This window comes from Orbicella franksi, chromosome 10 (assembly GCF_964199315.1).
Source record: "Orbicella franksi chromosome 10, jaOrbFran1.1, whole genome shotgun sequence".
NCBI classification, from domain to species: Eukaryota; Metazoa; Cnidaria; class Anthozoa; order Scleractinia; family Merulinidae; genus Orbicella; species Orbicella franksi.
The window spans coordinates 15,647,082-15,664,081 of record NC_138154.1 but is presented as its reverse complement, the minus strand read 5'-3'; the positions used below and the strand labels follow the sequence as shown (position 1 = coordinate 15,664,081).

The window sequence follows — 17,000 nt, the reverse complement described above, 5'->3', positions numbered from 1 at the left end:
GAGGCTGATAACCCTTACCGAGACCTTGATTATTTTGAATCTAATAATTGTTTTATTCTACACTGAACGAAAAAAATGAAAGTCATGTTTTTGCTTCTTCACTGACGGCAAGCAACACAAAGCGCGCCAACTTGACATGATTACCCGTGACCTTGAGGGTCCCTGACATGATTACTGTATAATCTGCAGAGATGACGTCACAGGCGCTGATTTCGAAAATTCACTGTACGCTTTCGGCCAATCAGAAAACAGATAAAGAGTTCAATATACAATACAAATAAAGAACTAAAGAGAAGGTATAATTAACAGAGTCGGCAAAATAAGATATAGTTAAACAAACATCTTGATTATGGCTTATCCATTTGCTGTTTACAATGATTACAGTTCACATACAACCAAAGGTCAAAAGATGGATGTCATTAGTACCTGTGTACATTCCATCTTGCCCTGGTAAAAATCCTTGTTCTGCAAGTAAAGAGCAACTTAAGAAAACTAACAAATTCTCCCTGCAAAGAATTGCAAAATATTTTTTTTGATGACAGAATCTACTCAGAGCGTGTACACGGTTGTATTCACGCCAACAATACAAACGTGATTTAAAGGCTACTGTTCAACGGCACATATAAAAACACAGCGTTAAAAAACTGTTAAATGTTGAATGTTTATAGTGGCCGATGCGCTTAGCTACATCTAGCTAGCTGTCAGGCATGGCACTTTAACTATACTGAACGAAAGTAATATTTTACATTAACGCAATAGACTTAAAAATCGCAACTGGCAGGAAACAGACCAGTTGGCTATTTACAAGCATGACCGAGGAGCTGAAGAAGGGCCTACCAAGAAACAACTCCAGCTAAGTTGTCAGAGCGGGACTTGAACCCACGAGCTCCGGATTTCGAGTCCGGTGCCCTAACAACTCGACCAAGCTGCCTCCCTTTGTCAGTCTGGTTGTCTTATTTCCTTTTGGTTTACTTTTTTTGTACCTGCTGATCTTAACTTGTTTTTCCAAACAAATATTCTAACATCAGTAAACGTGCAAAGCCATGTCCTCCATCCTAGAGGTAATCTATAATTTTGTCCAGCGTAATCTTATGCCGTGACTTAAGCATGCTCAAGTAGAATTCAATGCGTTACCTGGCGTAAACTCGACTGCCGTGTCTGAACTTCCAAGCCAGCGGTTACAATAGAAAACGTAGTGTTCATCCTTCTCATCCACATCAATTGCTATTTTATCAACCAGCCAACCTGGCTTAACACCCTTATTATCCCGGCCGATACGAACGGAGCTAAGCTGGATATAAAGAAGATAAGAAAAAAAAAATGTTTCAACAACTTATCCCACCTGGTCTCTACTCTCTTGAAAGATAAGATTGTCTCGTTTAACTAACAGCCTACAACGTCTACCTCTTCGAGAGAACACTGAAAAATCTATAAGAATCCCAAAAACCCTTGACTTAAAAGTGACACTTAATGACAGAACTGGTCTGATGAAACACAAATAGCTCAGAAAACAAGAATTTGAGTCTAAGACACTGTCCCCCATGTGTTCTTTAAATTTCACAAATGTGTCTACAACAGAACATTCATCATTGATTATCTATCATCGTTTCGATTCTCTAACTGGGAAACTGAGCCTTGCAATCTCTCTCGCCTCGTTTCTCGGTCCTGCAGAAAAGTACACACCAAAAATTCACTAGACTTTCCTAAAGAACGTTTTCACGACATACTATTATTCCCAAACAATAGGAAATTTTCCATAAGAACTCATTTCACAAAAGAGAGAAATTTCTGGAAACATCGACATGGTTGCCGTAAAGCCATTTGAAAACGCTTTATTATCCTCACCTTTCCAATGTCTTGAGTCCTGATCAGGAATTTATCCATTCGTCCTGTTTCGAACCTCCTCTTGTCTCCCTCTTCTCTCAGAGCGAAATTCTGCGTCTTTCCCTTCTCACCGAACATCTGAAGATAAACATTGGCGTCTGTGCCAGCATCGCTTTCATCACCAGTCTTGATCATGATACGATAGTCAACATCTGTGGATTAACAGGTCATGAATCAAGACAAGGGAACCTTCTAAACAATGGCTGCTGATTTGAACTAATCCGGCTGTGAAAAAGGCTCTCCAGTAGAGGATGGGGGCAAGAGAAAGCGGGAAGAAAGAGAATAGAAGAGAGAGGAAGGGGAAGAGATAGGAGGGGAGACGCCCCAATCCCCCACCCCTTCCCCTCTCGGCCACTTCACTCTCAGCCAATTTCTTCTTGACCCTTCCAGTCGCGGTCGGACCCTTCCAGTCGGAGCTTGTTCACATGCTAATTTTAACTGATACAGCAGTATCTTACGTTCTTCCTTTGAAAACAGGTTTTTGAGAAAGGTTTGTATTTACTTGCGTGTTATAAAAAACAGAGAACGCTTGGAATTCTTCAAATATGATTTCCCTCCAGACATGACACTTGTATCACCTAATATACCATTTCTTATTACCTTGCAACAAATCCTCGGTTTCCGCTAAATTCAAAAAAAAAAAAGCCAGAAAAGGCTAGTGGAGAAATTCGAACAAACCACATTCGGAAAGCTACAGATTTACACCTAGAAACGCGTCATAAAAAAGCGATGGCGACCATTTTCTGTGGCTTACACGAGGTGTATAGCCACATTATGCCACGATCTGATTTATTTATTCATTTTTAACAAAATAGAAAAGCATTTTGTGCAACTCAGTCTTTACAAGTCAGATAAATCTCAAGAATCTGTAACTAGGAAAAGTTTCGTCAAGGCCTTGCTCTCCAGTCTTTTTTCAAGATCGCCAGGAGCGTCAAATTTGGTCGTCTCGGTAATTTCCTCATTGCTCTTTCCACTATTGCTGTTTTTAAGTTATAGCCCATAATATATTTTCCACGCTACGAAGTTCCTATTAAATAAACTCCTAAGGACATACCAGGAACAAGATCAACATCTCGTTGACTCCCGACGAGCCAACGGTGGCAAGGGAAGATGTACTGCTCGCCTTTATCAGGCACACCAATGGTCACTTCCTCTAGGTACCAGTCCGGATCACGGCCAGAGTTATCATGGCAGACATGCAGCTTCTCGATCTGGAAACAAACCAGAAATGGAATTCAAACCGGAAATTGAAAATGAAGTGGCCTTCACAGCCATTACTCGGGTCGTCAAGCAACGCTTCACCTGCTAAATAACGGCTGCCAAGGAGGCTACTGCGAATGTAGTTCTCAGCTAAATTCAGAGCTGATCGCATCTTGAAAAGTAAAATGGTAAATCAGATCAGGAGCCAACTAGTTCAACAATGACAGGACGAGACCATGGGAGCAGTAGTTAGTAGCATTGCTACTCCCCCCTGAAAAAGATGCTGTTCCAATATCAGTTAGCAACCCCCCCCAAAAAAAATCACCCATCACAGTATTATCATCTTGTCACCGTATCCCAAGAGTTCACCGATACCCTTTTATACATCTGTATCGAGATAAGCACTGTAAGGGTGTGTAAGCCCAAGAGTGCAGCTTAATGTCTGTGTCAGGAACTTTTATGTAAATCTTGTTGTTTTTCCAGACAATAATTTATTCGCTGCGATTCCAGATTACAGAATCTTTAGTTTTGTTTTCAGCCAGCGGTTTTCGCCCTTTACACCCATCATCCCTTGCGCGGATTAGCGAAGATGTGTTCTTGCTCAAAACAACACTTACATGCAGTGTAGTAACCCTCGTTCTCTGGTCATCTCAGCGAAGTGAACCGACGAGTGGTCAGCTCAAAACTTGATCTAGATCTTCTCCTCTATGGTCGGAGTAGAACCAGTGGGAGCAGTTTAGTCCGTCTAACTTTTACGCTAGTTCGGGTAATCTTGCTGCAAGCGGCTGCAGGCCGTAGGCTTAAATAACTGTAGCTCCTTTCAAATTCAACTCAGCATTTCGCATTTTCGTCCGAAAGATTTGAGTTCCTGGTTTCGTAATTTCCATTGGAAAAGTGCACGTTTTCATGAGCCACAATACGACCGGATTCCTATGGACTACAAGCCTTTGCCTGCCTTCACATTCTTATTTGAAAATTAACTAAAATGCGAAGTTTGGAGGCATCGTTCTTCTCTCGAAAGCCGCTCGAAACTACTCGAAACTGAAGGCTTAGCTGAAGTCCAGTTTGTGATTGACAGCTGTCGCTTCGTTGTCCAATCAAATTATTTGAACAATTCCAACAATGATTGTGATTGGCTTATTTTAGCGTGCTTTATCAGAGAACAGAGCACGGCCGACGCCACTTTTACACGCTGGAAAATAAAGTTTGGTTTGAAAATTCAGCCGAATGCGTAGGGAAATTATTGGATTCTTTATCATAAAACAAATAAAAAAGCCTCGACTCTGCTCTGTTCTGTTATAAAGCACTTAGGAAGCGGTAGAGCACTCAAGAAGTAGGGAAAAACACTCGACTTCCTCTCTTGTTTTCCCCTATACTTCTTTCGTGCTCTACCGCTTCCTGCGTGCTTTACAACAGAACAGACCACAGTCGAGGCTTCTTTATTTGTTAGGCAGTTATTGAACTCAGTTTTTTATGATATCCTGAACAATCGAAGTCTTGGTATCAGCCTCAGCCTGTTACCAACCTCAGCCTTTGTCCTCGGCTGAATACACTTACCTCCCCTTGATTATTCCTGATAACACGAAAAACGTCATCCAATGACTGCTTATTGTCCATCTGTCTCCAACTTTCCAGAAACGAATGATGCCTTCATCTCGCTCGGAGAATAAGAAAGAAGTCTTCTCTTTTAGATGCAAGAGGCGATCTTATTTGTACAATTTGTGGATCGAGGCAAGCAAGTGATATGTGAAATACCATATATTTGGACGGCGGAAAAAACATTACCAGGACTGGATTGTCACTTACTGCGCCCTTTTGCTTATGACAGTTACATTTTTGTTTAGGCTCTCATTGCTCTATGTCAATAGGAATTGACGATGGCCGCATTCAAGACAGTGTCATGACGGCGTCATCTATTGCCAAAAACAACCACGCTGCAAATCTCGCCCGTTTGAACCTTGTAGCCGCTTCAGGTGAAGTAGGCGTCTGGGGTGCCAAGGTGAATAACATCAACCAATGGCTGCAGATTGATCTTGGAACTCCCACGACCGTTACCAAAGTAGCAACACAAGGAAGACGAGATAATTCCAATTGGATAACCAGTTATTCCCTGTCTTACAGCCTTGCAGGTTCTTTCTGGGTTCAGTACACAGTGCGGGGTAGAAAGAAGGTAACCAACTGATTTTGGCTTTCATTTCATCCTTTCTGTGCTACTAAGTGTCGTCGTAGTACCTCATTATCGAAGCATTCAGAGTTCGCCAGTTCCCGTCCGTATACAAGGACAACCTACATGCACCGTTACAAACCCGTAGCATAAATAAATTACAATTACATTTACAGAGGAAGCCACATAAGCCTTTCCTGGCTTTCATGCAGGTCCACTATCCTAATCGAATTGGACTTTGGAGTGTTGGTTTTTGTGGAGGGAGGGAAACCGGAGAACTCTCAGAGCAAGGCGGGAACCAACAACAAACTCAATCGGCACATATGGCACCGGCCCGACCGAGTTTTAAGCAACAATCACACTATTATCTGTAGGAATGACGTCAGGTCTGCATCCCATAAATCCGGCCTAAATAGCTTATAGGTTGATAACAAATTATCAGACCATGTCATAAAAGTCTTTGAAGAAACAAACGTTTCCGGTGTATAATCCTTCTTCAGAGTTCAAAAAACCGTTATACCGTTATCCCATAAATCCTGCAGCATATGACATAAGCTGACATTAATTACCACTCGATGTCAAACAGAATTAGCAGTATGCCTCCAGCAAACAAGAATAGAGATTTGATGGAGACAGTTTGTAAACTTTATAACAACTATGTTAAATTATTTTATCCAGCTGCTATCTTATTTATTTTTTTTGCAGGTTTTTCGGGGCAACTTTGATCGGGACTCCATTGTTGCTCACCAGATCTTCCCGCCATTCCATGCCCGTTTTGTCCGCATCCATCGGTTGAAATGGACTAACCATATCTGCATGCGCACTGAGCTATACGGCTGTCCAATCAAGGTGAGAGTGGACTGAAATAACCATAACTGAAGAACACATGCCTGGTTTCCTGAAATCACTTAAAATAACAACGTGATGCTCGTGGTTTGATCTATCGCGGGGCACCTTGTATTCGTATGATCGAAGAGCATTAGTACGTGCCGGGGGTGCACGGTTTATGGAATATCCTACTTGCTTACATTTTGTCAAGCTAGTGAAAGCGTCAAGTTTCCTTTCTTTTCTTTTGAGTTCCATGCTTGTGGATGAAACTAACACGTCAAAAGGCTATTCGTTCATTATTGGTCATCTCAAAAGCGCCCCTTTTCAGATACACAAATTACAAACTGTTGCGACTCTGCCTGTTCTGCCCACTTCAAGACGGAAAGAAGGCAAGTCGATTTTTGAATCATACCTGGTTCAGGTCTTTAGCCCTAGCCAAATGGACTCGCTAGTAGCACGTAGCCGCAAGTTGAACTCGTGTATTGGGTTACCAAACGGACTCGCAAGTTTTCACGCAAATGCCATGCAAGTCGCAAAGAAAAAAAAAACAACAACAAAAACAAAAACATTTTAAGCCTACTGGCTTTTTCCGGCGCGGCCAAAATCCTGTATTTCATTGGCTAACAGGTTGTTAAACAAATTTTGTTGACTTGGCTTGCATGGGTGGCCAAACGGCGAAAAACTTGCGTCGACTTGCGGGCAAATTTGATCTCAACCAAAATGAGCGCAAGTCATCGCAAGTCAACGCAAGTGCACGCAAGGCCTGGCCAAACGCAGTCGCAAGTACACTCAACTTTTCAACTTGCATCTACCTGCGAGTCTGTTTGACCAGAACTTTAAACGATTGATCGAAAACAGTTTACGGGGGATATAAGGTCTTCTATTCGGGTCCTATCGTGTGGTATCCCACAGGCTTCTGCTCTTGATTCCATCTTCTGTCTATTATGAGGATGGTAAAGGGAGTGGGGGGGGGGGGGTATAGATCACGTTTCAAGGAAAATAAAGCGGCCCTTTCACAATTCACGAAAAATACAACATTGGCATTTCACGCTTCACGGAAAATAAAAGAGAAGGTTTTGGAAAATCACGGTTCAGGGCGACTATGGAAATCAAGATTCACGAGGAAAAAAATGGCTATTTCATATTTCACAGGAAATAAAAAGGGCCGATCACGGCTCACGAAAATACCCTTTACCACCCTCTATTATGTACTTCACCCTTGCCTTATAATACAAGTGTCTTTTAATTTTTGTGAATTTTCCCCCCAGAAAAATGATTCAAAACTTTACTGGACAGATTTTCTTTCGCTACAACAATAAAGTACAAAGATACTGTGCAACTTTCAAAAGCGTTTAGAAAAGATAAATTTGAATCTCCGGTATCTTGAAGTAGTATATTTCATACGAGGGAGAACGTTTTATCACATTTCCAAACACTGAGAAGAGAATTGAAAACAAGACTTGCAGCAAGTATTTTTTACCAAATTCGAGGGTTTTGGAAGTGTGATGAGCCACTGTCTCAGTTGTTTGATATATCTTCTCAGACGAAACTAAATAATTTTTTTTTTCAGGGCATCTGAGGAAGAGAGCAGCTCAGTCAGGCGCTGCTGACACGGGAGACGGTGCAGTAACTTGAAGTACATGGAGTAGTTGTAGGGGTTTTGTTTGTCATATCTTCAAGTTCGTAGAGTATAGAATAAAGAGCTTTCCAAAATCAAAAACAGTTTATATCATTTCTTTGTAACTAAATTATAAATCGAGTCACTTTTCTTTCTTAGCTAGTGTCCGCTACTATGGAGTTTACATTTGAAGCATTTTATTGCCCTGTTCTTGGGATTCACTTGGATGAACTTCAACTGGGTTATTATGCAGCAATTTGATAGCGGAGCTCCGGCGGCCCGAAGGGCCGCCAAGCGGAGCCCCATACTCATATAGGAGAGAAAAGGAAACCCATGAGTTGATTTTCTCATGGTCATCATGGCTAGCGGTATTGCTCGTGGGCGCGTACGCACGACGGCGACGACGACGGAGTCGCGCAACATGGCCGCCATACTCCAAATAATAGGTTGACAGAGACATGCAGTCTTGGTTTACCGTGTACTTCTTTGATATTGGACATCCATGTTATGATCAACTGACACCTGTCAAAACAAGGTATCCGCTGACCAGTATCACGTGACCATATCGCGGGCTCAAGTTTGCAGCTTATCGAGGTCGCGTGTTTTTTGAAGTTGACCGCTGACCAAGTGCTGGTTTTCGATTGGATCGCGGGCTCATCTCAGGTTAACTTGTTGAAAACAGGGCAGGATTGTTCGGAAGCCGGTTAACGCTAACCAAGGATTAAAAGTTAACCGAATTATAACTTTTTTTTTTCTATACAAATGTTTTTTGGCTGCTTTGGTTTGTGTATATAGTGATTATTAAAACTCAAAACAGAAGGCCAAACAATATACAGAAAACCGCGCCGCAAAGCTACAAAACTGAAATAAAAATTCTACCTTCTCCTGGGTTATTTGGCTCTGAACAACGCGGCCCAGGAGCTACGCTTTTAGGCTGGCCTAAATCTATATATTAGTGATAGTTTGATACCAAGTTGTTGCCTTCTTTTAACTCTGTTTCAGGCGTTCGGTTAGTTTGAAACTTCTGGGAAAGCGACGGGAGAGAAAAGTGGGAAAGAGTGCCACGCTTTTTCACTGCTCCCCAAGTAATCGAGCTAATGGATCACTACCCTTGTATATTCTCCCCCCCCCCCCTAAAGCGCCACCCGTACTTCACCCTTTAGAAATTAGCTAAGGTGTATACGTCATACACGTCTGTAACTAGCCATGGACTCCCATTTAAGAAGGGCTTATAATTTCCCAATCTTAATGAATGAAGATTAATTGCTTCAAATATAAATATACTCAATTGCGGGAGAGCGTGTGAGAACATTCCCTGGTTATTTCAGACCAAAATGGTGAAAATCTACCATAGTAAACGCGCACCACATACCCCTACAGCGTATACAAGGGAGTACCCCTCTCCCCCGAGTCAAAAGGTTTCTTTACCTTCACAACGAACGAAATCATCAAGATGACTGGACCTTAAAACGCAGCAAAATTTGAAAACATCATGTTGAGAAACAGATTACGCAGTGAATTTATATGGCAGGAGGAAAAAATCTCACTCTCGGTGTCAAGTTGTGCTTACAAAACTCTCCGTGCACTTAGCTGACATCTTCGTTGCTTTGAAAAATGTCTTACTATTCAGCTTTTGCGATTCATTATCAGCAATTTAAAAGCGTTTTTTTCTTTCAATCAATATCAAGAAGTTCAAAATTTGTGCAAGCATAGGCTTTATTTTCCGTCAACCTGTTATCGTATTACTCCTGCTAACATCCAACTTTCCCGTTTTAAATAGCGTAATTTATTTAGTATGTCCCAATGGTGATTTTTTTCCCCGAAAATCGGGTGCCGCTAACGTCTTCAAAATGTAAACCTCTTACTATTCCCAGACCTGAAACACCAGCAACCTTGGTTACAGTGGTAACAAAATCGGCGGAAATCTTCTTGGAGACGTGTATTTAGCCGTTCACGATGTAAAAAGAGGGGCGCGACGCGAGAGCATGGTAACAAGACAAAGCAATTCTGCCTTGTCCCCAAGCTTCTCTCCTTCGTCCAAGTCAATTCGTGTTGGATGCCCTTGGAGTTGTGGAACTGTTCCTCTGCCTCCTGGACATCAAACCCAGTACTTCCTGTCTCGAACTTTTTGCCAACGAGGTGCAAGGTAGGCTCGACTTCCGTCGCTCTCTCGTGTCTGGTTTACGTTCCTCGGGGAAGAGCGCGGGCTCCTTTCCCGATCACAGCGGTTGGTAATCGAGCTTAGCTCCCTTGAAGCAGTGAAATATCTGTCTTGCGACTTATATTTTTCATTCTGATCATAATTTTTTGTAACGAAAAGTGTAAACAGGTAGATCTGTCGAGTCGCAACAGGAGACTGAATTGCGTCCGTATATGTTTACAACATGTTTTAAAAGTTATGGGGTCTGAAATTTTTCAAGGGTCTGAGGTCTGACACCCACACAGCTGGTGCTGGTTTTGTTGTTGTTTGGCTGGTTTTGCCGTTTCGGGAAGGAGAGAATTTTATACGGTTTAGGTAAAAAAAAAAAAAAAAAAAAAATATATATATATATATATATAATTGAATTTTCAACACAAAAAATGATGTTCTTTTCAAAATCTCAGCCTCGAGTTTACTCTTAAAATATTCTTAAAATTTTGCAAATTTCAACCGTATTATTCTTATAAACTGTATTGTAACAAAAAAGAGTGTATAACTATAAAGGCTCTATTTAGCCTCCATCATAATCTTTCCATACGTATGGTCTTTAGATTTTTCCCATCCCAAAGTGGTAATGCGATATTCAACATTAGTATCACCCAACTAGTGGACTAATGCAAATCCTACATTTTAATTGGCTACGCTACTAGAGGTCTATTAGTAATAGTCCTCGAGTAGCGAAATTGGCGCAATCGAGCGTGACGCTTTTCCCAAATAACTATTTCTTCAACTTGCATTTGCTAACTTTATTATTGTCTTTTCTGTCCGACTAGTTGGGTCATACTAAGACAATTAGACCCTTCGCCCTCAAGGGCCACGGTTCAATAGCCCATTCGGCTTCGCCTCATGGGTTATTGCCCCGTAGCCCGCAAGGGCTACGGGTCTAATTGTTAATTAGCAGCAACAAAGCGAAGATTCGCTCCTACATCCATCATCTTTTCGAAACACACGGTTTCACTCGTCCCAGTACTTTTCATTCTTATTTTGTCGTATGCTCGCCCCAAGTGCCAAGTGAAAAGATGCTTTAAGTGCCAGCAAATGCACAATGTTAGGCTTGGTTAAAACACCGCGCTATACACAGAGGACTCTCACACTGAATTAGAGCTAAAACAAGGTAATTTTAACCACAATGATTATCTTGTTTCTCAGGTGAACATTTTTAACTTTGAAAACGCGGTCATCTGCCGCGGGGTCTAGAGCAGAAAATCTACGCGATTTGGGAAAGACTCAGTCAGCATGTACAGAGGATCGTGGGCTCACCGAAATACCCACGTCTGGAAACTAACTGTGGGTCTGATGCCTTGATCACACAATTGTTTCCCGAGAATTCTAAACTTACTCATAGTTCCGACAAGAGTCCAGCACACATCGCAAAAGCAGGACATGCATGTGAAATAAGCAATGCCTGTAAGATAACCATTTTTATCTCTATTTTGATGCGAAATCTCCCTGTGCTTACATTGTTTCGCGTCATCGTGGTTTTCCTGTGTTAGATTACATTACTCAGTCCTAGTCCCACACGCCTTAGACATAGCGGTCAAATGAAAAAACTCAATGCCACTTTGGACTTCCGGTTTTCATTGCCTTGCAATCTTCAAGTCTGTCTGAGAATCTCACATAAAATACAACGACACTGAACAAAAATATGAGGCGACAAAACTGGTAGACAACAATTATCAAATTATGTGTGCATATTTGGCGTTCAAAGCGTTCGGTCAGTAGTTTTCGCTTCAAAGGAAAGGATTTTAAAACAGATTGAGAGACTTTGCACTTGTCAGCGTCAGTTTTGGCGGGAATTGCGCACGCGCAGTACACTTGACCACTGTGCTAAGACATAACTGACATAAATGCAACCATACCACCTTAAGGTCTAGGTGTGTGGAGTTCTTACAGTTCCTGATGCTCTGCTCCTTTTGATGATCACATGACCATTTGCTCCGTTCCAGTCTCTTGCTGGTCCTCTTGTTCAGTTTCTTGTCCAGCTTATGTTAGCCTATTGTTATAGCAACCGAAAAAATCTGATTCTAATCATCAGGCCCCTGCTCTTCTTCTGATTCACTTGATGTCCCAGTCTCCAGCTCGTCTTCTGATTCACTTGATGTCCCAGTCTCCAGCTCGTCTTCTGATTTCCAGTAGCCCTCAGATGGCCATTCATGTTCAGGTTTGGGGCTCCCATCAAACTTCTGTCATAAATCACAAAACAATGTTAAACACCATCGTCTCTATCCACACGCACTAGCCATTAGTTGCTGACCAAAGCTTTGTGGGCTCAACAAAATCTGTACTCGTTCGCCCTTTTTTGGTTTTTTATATTAGGTAATTTCCAGAGAAAAATACTCTTCCTTCAACATTGAAAAAGAAAAAGCCTATCAGCTTTTCGGTTGAAACGCTTTCTACAAAGTAAAGAATCCTTAATTTACATTTAAAAAGTGCTTCAAATTCAAATATTAATTATTGACATTTAGAGGTATGGCGGAGCCACACTGATTACATTAATATTATCATAAAGGTCAGCTAGATCTTCACATCCTTCACGAACTCTTGAAGACATTTTATTAAGTCCACACTTCTGTCGGTGCGCCACATAATTATATTGAGTTATAGTCTATCAATCCCTTCCCCTAATTAGTGTTTACTTTAAGCAACTATAACTACAAGTTATTTTCTAACAACCAATCCAATAGGAAAAGGATGTAGAGTTAATACGGCTGTTTGTTTGTCTCAAAAGGTTTTGGCTGCTGTTTAGTCGGAAGGGATTCAGATCAAAGTTAGTTCACGAAAGGCCAAAACCCGGCGTAATATAGATATCCGCGACAGAAGATGCTTTCAGAACGTTTTGCACTGCGAGGATGTCCTTGGTCATCAAACCACACGGGTGAAGCGTACTATAATCGGAGTGGATTGGGAATTGTCTAACAAGATGCAAGCCACTATCTTTGTATTGCCTACAAGCAATAAACTAAGTTGGAATTTATTTATCAGCCTTTTCAATAACTTTTGAATTAGGTGACTGAGATAATCTAAATGAGGCAGCTGATGAGACCGAGGACGAGGATTTTGTGTCACAGGGGAGGGTGGATGAGAGGGTCTTCATTTCCACTTCCCGTTCATGAAGCAACCTGTGTTCTTGAAGTTCGTGAATGTAGTAGATCAACTTGTTTTCCCAAACGGAGTCAATTTAAGAAGATCAAAAATTGATAAGCTATATTTTTGTTCTTCGTTTAGAAAATGGAAAAGGTCAAAAACCTGATTTGACACTTAAAAGAACTGTCCTGAACTTGTCTAAAGTTCTAGATGCATTCAAGAAAGCCAGTCTCCTTCTCAGACCTTTTCAGCGTCAGTCCCACACTTTAAACAGTAGGGGCGGGGGGGGGGGGGGTAGGGTGGTGCTGACCCCTTTTAAACATCTGCAAAGGAGAATAGAAGCGAGCCGTACTGGATCAAAAAGCCCTTCACCATCTGGATGTTGTGCCGTTGGCGAATTTCCCACACGCTGTTCTTTATTTTTGGGAAGAAAGTTGACGAGTCGGTGAAGACATCACTTCCAAAACAGACACACAAATTTGCACTCTGTTATGTCACAGGCCTCAGTAATTGACTCTCGTGTCTATCAGAATTTTCTTAGCATAAATAGATTTATTTCAGACACGTTCGTTGAAGACTTTTCTGGCGACAAAATGTTGACCAATCGGAAAAGAAGTCTGAAAAAGGCTTTAAAAAATTTTATTATATGGCTTTGGCTTGTGGCCGATATAACGCGCGCTCTGATTGGTTAATTGTCACTGAATTGTAGGGCATTATTCTCCCGTAATGCCCACGGGCCGATTAAAGCTAAAATCGCTAAGTAAAAAACACCATCGGCAGATCTGCCATGCATCCTGAGCAGAACACCACAAAGAAACTTATAAGTTATCATCTTAGTCACAGCAATTACCGAAGTATTAAACTCTGTCAAAGTTCTCGTCAAATAGATTCCCTCGCTTTGACACAAGCAAGTGTAAATCAGCTTCCAGGATCATCAGATGTAAACAATCGGAACGTTTCTGTCGGTAGCAGTGTTTCTGATAACTGCAGACGTTCACAAGGCTTGAAATGTTCATCCATAAATCCCAGAATGAAGAAGGCGAAGATATGTTGTCGAAAGCGAATGCGAAGATCGAGTTAAGCTTATTTTGAGCAGTGCATTCTGAAGCATTAGTATCTTCTTTCACCGAAAGACGGTTAGTTTGGACAATTTTGAAGCACTTGCTGTCTTTTCTATATGCGTTGACGTTTCGCCCCAAAAGTCGGAAAAACTTCCCCATCAACTTGTGGTACCACGACACTAAAATACGTTTTTGAGGCTGTGACAGTGACTTTTCCGTAAAGAAATGAGTGTTTTTAACGGAATACGTAATACAGTGGTGAAATTCACTGACTGTGTAGTTTTGCCCTAGGTTTGAGAGACACCGCGGAAATACGTTTTTTGACGTCACAGTAACTGGTCAGTGGTCATCACCATCGGGCTGTGCTGTTCTTCGATCGAGCAGTCTCTGAGATCGGTGTTTTGCTTCGTTTTAAGGTCGAAAATATCCTTGATAGTTCTCGTTATTGGTGAGTTTGACGTCCTTAAATGGGTTTTTAATACTCAAGCAATGTTGGTAAAGAATAGCGGTACAGGGGAGTCATTTTGTGTGGAGTAATGTGTAGTTTGCTGACTCGAGCCAGCTCGAGCGGACGAAGCGTGGATCGTGTTGCTTAAAATCAACGATGGGTATCCAGCAAAGCAGAAAATTTGTCCTGTGTGCAGCTTTTGCAAGGATTTTGAAGACTGGTTGGATTTAAAGTGTAATTTGCACGAAATGGTTAGGGTACATGTAATTCGGGACCGTTTTATTCACACTCACTTTGCGCCGACATGTGGTGCTTGTTCATTGAGATTATATTTCGCAACGCGTCAAAGAAACTTTGATAAGAATTTGTCTTTAAAGACTGGCGTTTTGGCGTTTCTATCACCTTTCTGACTTTCTGCGCCTTTTGGAACGGGTGAAATATTTTTTTTGTACCTGCCGTTTGCTGTAAGAATAAAACATTTGTTCATTTCATTCACAAGATATTTCTCTATCATTAAAGATTGTTTAAGCCTACATTTATATAATTGTGGCGTTTGCGAAGGGAGTAGAAATCGAAAATATTATGATTTGTTGGCCGCAGCGAACGCTGGAAATACTGAAAACATTTAAGACCGCTCAATATCTTCGGTTCATTGACAATTTTTCCTTTTTTGAGGTCTTTTTTGTTTCCATCAATTAAATGTTGATAGCACATGGAAATTTTCAAGACCGTTTCCCTGTACATGTATGCACATGTAACTAAATATTTTAAAATGCCCAAACACCTGTATCTGTTTACACGAAACCGCTTCCACTTATGGGATGTGGTCATGTTTCACTTCTTTTGATGCTGAAAAGACATTCCACATTTCAGAGAGGCAGTAATCAACTCCTCAATGAAACCCACTAGTTTATTTTGTTTACTCAGTCATTTGAAGCTTTTCGATTTCTATTTCCCTATCTTACATGTGCATTGTATCAACTTTCATAAATAATTGACTGTTGTTGTTTTTCCTTTCATTTAATTTAATTCAGATGAGCTTTGCTCAATCACTACAAAATAATTTTTACATTGTAATCATACATGTACATATCACATGCTTTGAATCAATATGAAATTAATTATGATCGCCTTAGTAATAGTATTGTATCATCCTCCCTTCTGTAAGATTCTTACTTAACTTGTAACCACTTTATTGCAAGACATAATAGCACCTGATGGCAATAAATTATATATGTATAATATTATTATATGTATTTATTTTTTTTCCTGTGATAAATTGGCTAACAAGTGGGTTTGTTTATGCCACTGTGTCTCTGAATTGGCTTACTGTCGTCTACAAACCATTGGTAATATATCTTGGCTACATCTAACTCAGATACTAGACACAAAAGCATGTATTAAAGAACAGATACATTTCTTACAAATTAATATTTATTGCATCTAGTTCATCACTTTAGTTCTACAACATTGCTTTTCTCCAGTGAGAAATTTTGTGCAAAGTCTGAAGTTGTAAGTTGCAAAAACAAGTTCCGTCAGTATTTGCGAATCACTTAAAGTCAGGCTTTGGTGCTGTAAACTGAATGGCAAAGCGAGGAAATTAGAAATTGTCTCAAATACGCAAGTGATAAGAGGTAAACTTGACTCAAATCTACAGACTCCTTTTTTTTAGGTTTAGGGTTAAGGTTAGGCCTAAGGGACAAGGTGGGAGGTGCGGTGGTCATGTGGTTAGTGCGCTCAGCAATGGATCGAGTGGTCCGTGTTTGAGCCCTGGTCAAGGACATTGTGTTGTGTTTTTGGGCAAGACACTTTTACTCTCACGGTGCCTCTCTCCACAAAGGTGTACATATGGGTACTGGTGAATTTAATGCTGGAGGTAACCCTGTGATCGACTAGCATCCTATCCAGGGGGTAGTAGGGGGTTTCATTTTGCGCCTCATTTTGAGCCCAAAGGTGAATTTTTCTTTGCCCGTCGGCCTAGAAGTCTCTAAAGACACTAAATGAAAGTCAAGTAACATTTTCAGTTCTTGTTTTTGAAAGTATTTGAAGCCTTAATGAATGACAAAAATTAGCATTTTGCATTTCTCTCCGGATTCCTACTCCCTATTCTCCCGGGCTCCTGCCCCCTGCCTCTCCCCACCATCAACAGATGGCTGAATGTTCAGGAGAGGAGTTGCCATATGGAGAGCATTGGTCAGTGTTCTCTCAGTTGGTGTTTTTACAGCATTGATGTTGTGGAAATCATCCATGGACAGTATCTAAAAGGATTTTTGCTGAGCCAAAATAGAAAAAAATGTACAATAGAAGAAGTTTTCTATTGGGAAATCCAGATAATAGTAATATGTAAACAAATATTAATGTTACAAAGTTATAGAGTCTCAGGCTCTAAGGTAATGTGGTCAGAAATTATCTGGGCGGCCTTATAATCAGAAGATTGTTGTGTGAATACAGGGGGGATAGCCTATTTATAACTAAAAATGAAATTCATTTATTGAGTTTTAAGTGAAAGTTGT

At 40.9% G+C, this 17,000-nt stretch overlaps 2 protein-coding genes and 1 pseudogene across 4 annotated transcripts in view; 1 reads left to right on the top strand and 2 right to left on the bottom strand.

Moving 5' to 3' along the window:
* Positions 1 to 372: 372 nt before the first annotated feature.
* On the bottom strand, positions 373 to 4,701 carry LOC145500117 (lipoxygenase homology domain-containing protein 1-like). The gene is made up of 6 exons (XM_081479604.1): positions 4,642 to 4,701; positions 2,939 to 3,095; positions 2,485 to 2,508; positions 1,846 to 2,036; positions 1,135 to 1,291; positions 373 to 465 (listed from the first exon to the last, which is right to left on the bottom strand). Exons 1-6 carry the CDS (start codon positions 4,699 to 4,701, stop codon positions 386 to 388), a joined length of 669 nt encoding a protein of 222 aa, XP_081335730.1. The 3' UTR covers positions 373 to 385.
* On the top strand, positions 4,514 to 8,537 carry LOC145500412 (lactadherin-like). 2 transcript variants are annotated; one of them, XM_081479934.1, is made up of 3 exons: positions 4,514 to 5,254; positions 5,954 to 6,097; positions 7,647 to 8,537. In XM_081479934.1, exons 1-3 carry the CDS (start codon positions 4,943 to 4,945, stop codon positions 7,653 to 7,655), a joined length of 465 nt encoding a protein of 154 aa, XP_081336060.1. In that variant the 5' UTR covers positions 4,514 to 4,942; the 3' UTR covers positions 7,656 to 8,537. The 2 variants fall into 2 exon arrangements, with proteins under 2 accessions (XP_081336060.1, XP_081336058.1); XM_081479932.1 differs by lacking the exon at positions 7,647 to 8,537 and having other exon boundaries at positions 5,954 to 6,339.
* A 2,919-nt stretch (positions 8,538 to 11,456) lies between these two features.
* LOC145500340 (uncharacterized) overlaps positions 11,457 to 17,000 on the bottom strand; it is a 140,979-nt pseudogene continuing 135,435 nt past the window's right edge. The window contains exon 6 of the transcript XR_014051049.1: positions 11,457 to 12,077. The product of XR_014051049.1 is annotated as an uncharacterized LOC145500340 (transcript). The remainder of the gene's footprint in view (positions 12,078 to 17,000) is intronic.